The sequence below is a fragment of the Pristis pectinata genome, chromosome 29 (genome assembly GCF_009764475.1).
Source record: "Pristis pectinata isolate sPriPec2 chromosome 29, sPriPec2.1.pri, whole genome shotgun sequence".
In the NCBI taxonomy this organism is placed as follows: Eukaryota; Metazoa; Chordata; class Chondrichthyes; order Rhinopristiformes; family Pristidae; genus Pristis; species Pristis pectinata.
Window position 1 is genome coordinate 6,771,988 of NC_067433.1, and position 7,265 is coordinate 6,779,252.

The window sequence follows — 7,265 nt, forward strand, 5'->3', positions numbered from 1 at the left end:
TTCTGTGTCAGGAAGGGATGCAAATAGCTGTACCTATGGTCAATGAATCCAACGTGATTTATATATGACCATCCAACATCCCTACTCTCCAATTGCACCTTAACTATTATGGAACTTCTGTTAAAGCCCAAAATCTCCAAAAAGCCTTTCAATATTTCTAAGTGCCCACATGACAAACCTTTGATCAAGGATGCGACTGAGTGCAACCTTGCTTTCATCCAATGTCTGCTCCCTTGTTGGTTTTTTCCTCTTTATTCCAGGACCACCAAGACCAGCTACTCAATAAAGTGAGCAAAAATTAGAAGCCACTAAGCTTGTTATTTTCTGATAGGTAGTTTTTTTGAATTTAAAAACCTTATGCAAAAGGTAACGAAAAATCCAAGAACTGAAATTTTCTGATTAACCACAACTTACAAGTCAACCAAATCATCTATGTACTACAAAATGAATGAATGCTGCCTTTTAATGTATATTTAACATTTACAGTTCAGTATTTTGCAACTTTACACAATGGATTTAATCCAGGCACATTTTCCGGTGTCAATGCCAATGGCCTTAGGATCTGTAACAAAAGTAACATTGGAAACAAGTTAGATAAAGGGTAGTGTGTGACAGTCTATCACACTGTAAAGCCCTGTTTTTCTGGCTAAGGCTACTGTCACAGGTTTTGAACTTGGATTTCTCAAGTAATGGGCAATATTAAAGAAACATAACCTCAAGTGTTTCTAATCTTTTGGATGCTATTTTAGGAAGTTTGGTTCAGAATGCAACAAGACCTCTCACTAAAAAAAATTGCTTCAACTGTGGTTTTTACTTCATTCACATCACGAAGGGACCAGTTAGACCAGCACTTATTGCCCTTGGTCTCAATGGTTTGCCTAAAGTCACACAAGGGCCAGAATAAGTAAATCTATAATGTTGACTGTTGAAAATTCTTGACCCAAGACATTAGATAATATTACTTTGAAATACGTTATGGATTTGGACAGCTTCAAGAGTTGATGTTGGTCAAAATGAGTCAACTCAATTAAATGAAGTTTCAATCAGAAATAATTCTCAGATGGCAGAAGCTACAAGGTACTAAAGTGGAAGCAGCTCAAGGCTCTTTGCTGAAGAATTATGATGTACAATGTGTGGAAAATGGACAGATGTTTACATGCAAGTAAATACGACAGATGCTGAAAATCTAAAGTAAAAGCAGAAAATGCAGGTACACAGCACCTTGCATTTAACAACTTGATCCAGAGTAACTATTTTCTAATTTTTCCATTAATTCTCAGACAAGTACTCTCTGTTTTCAATGTCTCATCCAACTGTCCTGTTGCCTTGAATTGAGTAATTGATCTTAGTTGTAGAGTTGGATACAATCATTTTATGATAGAGCATAGCAGATCTAGCTTTATATCCCCCTGCAAATTAATTGGGACCAACATTTCTGTATATCTTAACCAGATATGATGGATACTTAAGCAACTGGAATGGAGTGGAACCAGGGCTCTTCACTAAAGGATTATGACCAAGGTCCAGCATCCAGCCAACATTCTGAAGTTTAATGGCACCATCAATCTTCTTTCCAACTGTCTAATGGTGTGTTGCTGGCTAATGGAATTGGAGCTGCTCACCTGTACTAGTTCAGACTTAACCTAATTGCTACATTGGAACAGGAGCCTTCATTTGCTTGGAAGATCTGAAATTGAAACAAGCCAAATTCAGAATATGATAAGACCTTGCACAAAGCATTATAAAGATACTTTCATCGTGTCACCCCCAATGCTACATTGAACAGAACCAAGTCATTCAACACAAATGGTCTATGCTTATCTTTCCATGCATTGACTTCTATTTCTTTTCTATAACGGTGAATAACTAATCTGAATGAATCAACTATTCCATGTGGTTGTGGCGTTTGGATTCTAACCATATATTTTGTGAAGCAGTTTCTCTTGATGAATGAAGGGAAAACATTTGTAGGGCTGTAGGGAAAGAGCTAAAGAGCCAGCATAAACACAAGCAAACTGACCTCTCTCTCTGTTGTGTCATCCAACAATTCTAGTAATGCTTATATATACGACCAAGTTTGATTGTCTACTGATGAAAACACTTTTCTGCATGTAAACTCTTAATGGGTCTTTAAAACAATGACCAAAGCAAAATAGTGCGGATGCTCAAAACCCAAGATAAAAGAGAAAATGCTAGAAATATTCAAGTCAGTCAACATCTGTTGACAGAGAAACAGGGTTTATATTTCAGGTCAATGGGTGCAAAGGTGAACGATTCCTACATTTGTATCTAATTTCCAGCATTCATATTTTTTCCTCTTTTTTTGTTGATAATGTTTTACTTCTATTTTTGCATCTCGCATATGCAGCTCCTAAAGACTTTTCTTTGACTGTTCACTGATGACTTTGGAACCCTCTTTCATTTGGTTCAGTTACCCCCTTTTGTCATATAATATCTTCTGCTCTCCATCCTATCACGTACCTTCCCTTTATTTCCCTCCTTCCTGTGTGGTTATCAACAGGAAACATTGACCGTTAAATGTTAGTTCCAAAATTTTCTATTTTCTTTGAAACAATGAAGATCTTTACTGTGTTAGTCTTCCATTTTCTATAGAAATTGATGTCAGCCAGTTCAATCTTTCCTGATTACAACAAGTTCAGTTTAGGCATCATTGTTGTAAATCTGCTTTGCACTCTCTTCCAATGCTTCCTTATCCTTTTCAATAATTTGGAGACCAGATTTAAAGTGGCAAAAGATCCATGAGCGACACAAGCCATTTCTTTACAGCTGTTCTTTTTCATTTGGAATGCACTGAGAGGATGCTAGTCTTAGGGGATTCAGGAGTTCTGAAATTATGACCAGGCATTAATTCAAACAAGAATCAGACTTCAGTTCTGAATGTAAATTGTAAGCAGTAAATCAGTTTGAAATTAAGAAGGGCAGCTTTGTAAACAAACAGTACTGTCTACAGGCTCACAGCAGGAGGCTGGCTGTTTGAGAGATATGGTTTGTAAACTGACATGACCATGAGACATTCTTGTATGCATCAGCCAAATGTTAAACAGTGGGGTGTGTTAATTGGCCTACATCAAACCAGATGTCAGACAACTCCAAGCTAAGTTATCTTGCACTTTTGTGACTGAGTTCAAGGAAGCTCCCGCACCAGCCAAGTTATTTTGTCATTTAGCACATCAAGGCATATTTTCTCTATTTGTCAATAATTGGGATACATGCACACCCAGAGAGTCAGCCCTCACATCATAGTTCTGGGTGTCTGGGTTCTCTGTTCTACGAGCTTTGAGACCATCCATGTGAATTACTTTGTCCCAACAAACATTTAGAGGCATCTTGTCAGTTACACTGTGCTCTCATTGTAAATATGTAATTCAATGGAATCATTTGTCAGACTTAAAATACTGAAGTAAACAACATCATTGTGGCTATTGAAACAGAACTGAATCACTTGCTGTTATCTTTGTTCTTAAAAGCATAAAAACTTGATGTACTTTGAGTTCAGCGAGACTCAACTAAGAGGGTCTCTGGGAGAATGCCTGCTTGTTGTGATGAATAAAGACCTTTACATCCACCAGCTTCAGTGTCTCTCCAGTGACTCAGTTCAGCAGTCACAACATTAGCTTTCAAAGGGAATTGAGAGTTAATTAAAAAATAATAATTCTGGGTGAATAGCAAAGAACTTGAGAATGGAGCAGATTCTGCAAAGAGCCGGCACAGATACAATGGGCTGAATGGCCTCCTGTGACATAGTGATTCAACTTATGAAGAATGTGGAATCTTCATCCAATCCCAGAAATAATGCTGCCCCCTACTGAATCAACAGAATCCATTAAAAGAGCATTTTCTAAAAGTTGTCATTTCACACAATTATACACCAGGAACAAAATAACAGCAAGTGCTATAAATAACAAAACATTTTAAACATTGAAGGATTTAAAAATTGAACAATACTATTACAAATTCATGGGTACTATTTTTCCTGCTCTTTCTCCCTCCCCTCTTGATCAGTTAAATGTGCACTGTACATGCTTGTCCAACATTCATATGCAACTTTAAATATAGGCATTGCTGTGGTTTGAAAAAAAAGGTATAGTATTGGATACATCACCAAGCTTCCATCCTGTAGTTGGACAAGTCCCAGAAAGGGCATGATACGATTATCCCAGATGTTGCGTACTTCTTCATAAGCCATAGGCTCTTGCTGATTTCCCATTTCATCCTCTTGATGGTGGGGCCTATGGTCAGCCAGGGTGCTTCCTGGAGATACATTGTTCTCCAACGACTGTGACTCCCCAGATTTGGGAATTTGTGCATTATTGTTATTGTCGGCGATCTCCTGTCCCAAAAATAACAGATATTAGATCACTATATTTGTCAAATCCAATCAAATATATAAAGGGTTAAAACAGGCAACTTTGAAGGAAAGAAAAACTAAAGTTTTAATGATGACAAATGTGACTCACTGGTTCAGAAGTTATGGACAACTCAGAAATTTTAAAGGGATTTTCTATAATTAAATACATCTTTATTAATATTCTGCTCAGCTCCTTTTAACTTATAGCATTAGCACTGCTCAAAGTCTGTACCCAAAATAACCACATTGCTCGGTCTAGATTGACAAAAATATCTTCTCACTCTCACATTTCCCCTTTCTTCACTTGAGGAAGGCATCAATTTATTTGAGGCCATCTCTTGCTCCTTGACCACTATTCAAGATTCACATCATTATTAATGATGAATGAGTCTTGAGCAGATCATAAATGCTGTAGTAAACTTCACTTCTCACAATTCTAGTTCAAAGTTATCATTGGTTGCACCCATGAGTTTAACAAAGGGTTTTTTGAGATTTAGACATTAGAATAGTTTAACAACATCTAAGTTCAAGGTCACTACATCCTTCTCCATTTATTCACTCCCATAACTCAAGAAAGGTACAAATATCTCCAATGATCCTTACTTCAGTACCTCCGGATTCCTCTAAAATAATACGTAGTAGGCGAATATATTCTGATGCAGCCCTGAGCACATGAACTTTGCTTGGCTTTCGATCTTTAGAAATCAAAGGCACGATACTCTTGAGCTTTGAAAAACCACCATTTATACTCTGGACCTGAAATAATACAAGTATTTTCTCATGAATTTTAATTCATTTTGGGGATCTGGGCATCGCCAGCAAGGCCAGCATTTATTGCCCTTGAGTAAATGGCAATGAGCCACCTTCTTGAACCATGGCTGGTAAAGGTAACTCCCACTGTGCTGCTGGGTAAGGTGTTCCAGGATTTAGATCCAGCAACAATACATTTCCAAATCAGGATGGCGTGTGGAATGGAGGGAAACATGCAGGAGTGATGATCTCATGTACCTGCCACCCTTGTACTCTTTGGTGATAGAGGTTTGTGATTTATTAGCATCCTTGGTAATTAAGTCCATTGCACACAAGGTTTTCCATTTACTCTTTCAGTAATATTATATTGGAGTGGCTTTACGCTATTATATTCAAGGATAAAATACAAATCAAACAGCAAAGGCAGGAAGAAACCATTTCAATTTTATTTGTCTAACACAATATGCTAGTCACTTGCTGCAGGGATTTTAAAATGCTAGTTTAATCAGTTAGTGACTATGGCAACTTTAATTGCTCACAATCTTGTTTCCAAGACCAAGTAAGAACATTTGATTACTTGCAGTTAAACACAAATCGAAATGTAATTGCAGCATTGTGGCCTAAAAAAATGTCTCCTTTTGACCAAATGTACATGAACCTAAAAATAATTCAGATCCATCCAAATTTATAAGATCATCATCAAACTTAATCTATTAGCATTTTCTGTTTATGCAATTGGATTATAGGGAATGAATTCTAGACATTGACCCAGAGATGCAAGTTCAAATCCCACCTTATCAGCAGAGGACTTTGAATTCAAGTAATTCAATAAATATAAATGTTAAAATATTCTGAACCTAGAATTTAAAAAGTCCCAGTAATGAAATGACCAGATTGTCATTCAAAAGCCAAATTATGGAAATCCTTATCAAAATTTCCAGAGAAACTCCACCTGAATTTAAATACTCATACCCATTTTATGTGGGCTCCAGGACTTATTTCCACAGCCCCACTAACATTCTACACAGATCTCCTAATCCAATTCTCTGACGTCATATTTACCATAGCCAGCACCACCCACACAAGCATTTGAATCAAATTCCCCATTACTACTTAATGTTTTTCCAATATCTCCTTGATGATTTCTTATGTACTCCAATGTTAACATAAAATAGTTATATCTAGGCATTTCCTATCTTCTATGTAAATTATTGATACTTTTAAAATGGGAAAAATCATCATTATACAAGAATGGCACTAATAATATACCACATGCTATAGAAGTTAACAATATTTTGCCTGTGAACAATAATTAATCCAGCCAGAAAGTCACTATTTTCCAACTCAGGACACATAAAAGGCAGAAATCATTCAGGCATCTCATCACTTCCAAACTTCAAGATTTTAAGCAAGAGGATTTATAAGCTACTTAATGTGTCAAATTAAATTATCAAAAAGGAAACAATGGTAATTTGCCTTTCTCACCCTGTGGCGCTCTCTTGCATTAGCTGCTCGCCTCTTGCCAAACAAGTCCTGTACATCTTTGCTAGTATAATGGCCAGAAGGTTGCCTCTTGAATTTCCTTACAGGAGCCAAAAGAGGCAATGGCCCAAAAGTTTCATCTAGCACTTCACTCATCCTTTCTGCCTCTGGCACAATGAGCAGCTGTGGAGAAACACCTTCTACTGCTTCCTCCTGATGGACCAATCCACAATCCTGTAACTTCTTGTAAGCAACTTCAAAGCAACAAAACTTCATATCCTTCCCTCTCTCCATTCCCAACATCTACCATTCACTCCCTTAAGCACCTGAATTTTATTTTATGTCAATAAGCAATTATTCAGAGAGAGCCCTGCAGAGAATCCCTTTCAGTTGACTGCATCCTTGCCACAGGTGCACTGATTGAGAGCGCATGGCATTATAGCGCTTGTAGTCACAAGGAGCCCTTCCCTCATGCAGTAAATTGAAGGATGAACTACATCTCCCATTATGCAATCGGGCCAGGAGAGCCGGTCCTTGTGCACATGCGCATCAAGGGGCAGCGGCGAGCCGGCTCCCGCCCGCGTGCGCGGTGAGGAGCTGCGGGAGTGCCGGCTCCCGCACGCGTGCGCAGTGAGGAGACGAGGGGGAGAAGGAGTGCCGGCTC

At 38.0% G+C, this 7,265-nt stretch overlaps 1 protein-coding gene across 2 annotated transcripts; it reads right to left on the reverse strand.

Annotated features, from left to right (window-relative positions):
- Positions 1-461: 461 nt before the first annotated feature.
- Positions 462-6,932, reverse strand: figla (folliculogenesis specific bHLH transcription factor). Of its 2 annotated transcripts, none has more exons than XM_052041090.1 (5): positions 6,605-6,932; positions 4,973-5,125; positions 4,124-4,348; positions 1,623-1,687; positions 462-562 (listed from the first exon to the last, which is right to left on the reverse strand). In XM_052041090.1, exons 1-4 carry the CDS (start codon positions 6,902-6,904, stop codon positions 1,628-1,630), a joined length of 738 nt encoding a protein of 245 aa, XP_051897050.1. In that variant the 5' UTR covers positions 6,905-6,932; the 3' UTR covers positions 462-562; positions 1,623-1,627. The 2 variants fall into 2 exon arrangements, with proteins under 2 accessions (XP_051897050.1, XP_051897049.1); XM_052041089.1 differs by having other exon boundaries at positions 4,124-4,351.
- Between the last annotated feature and the right edge of the window lie 333 nt (positions 6,933-7,265).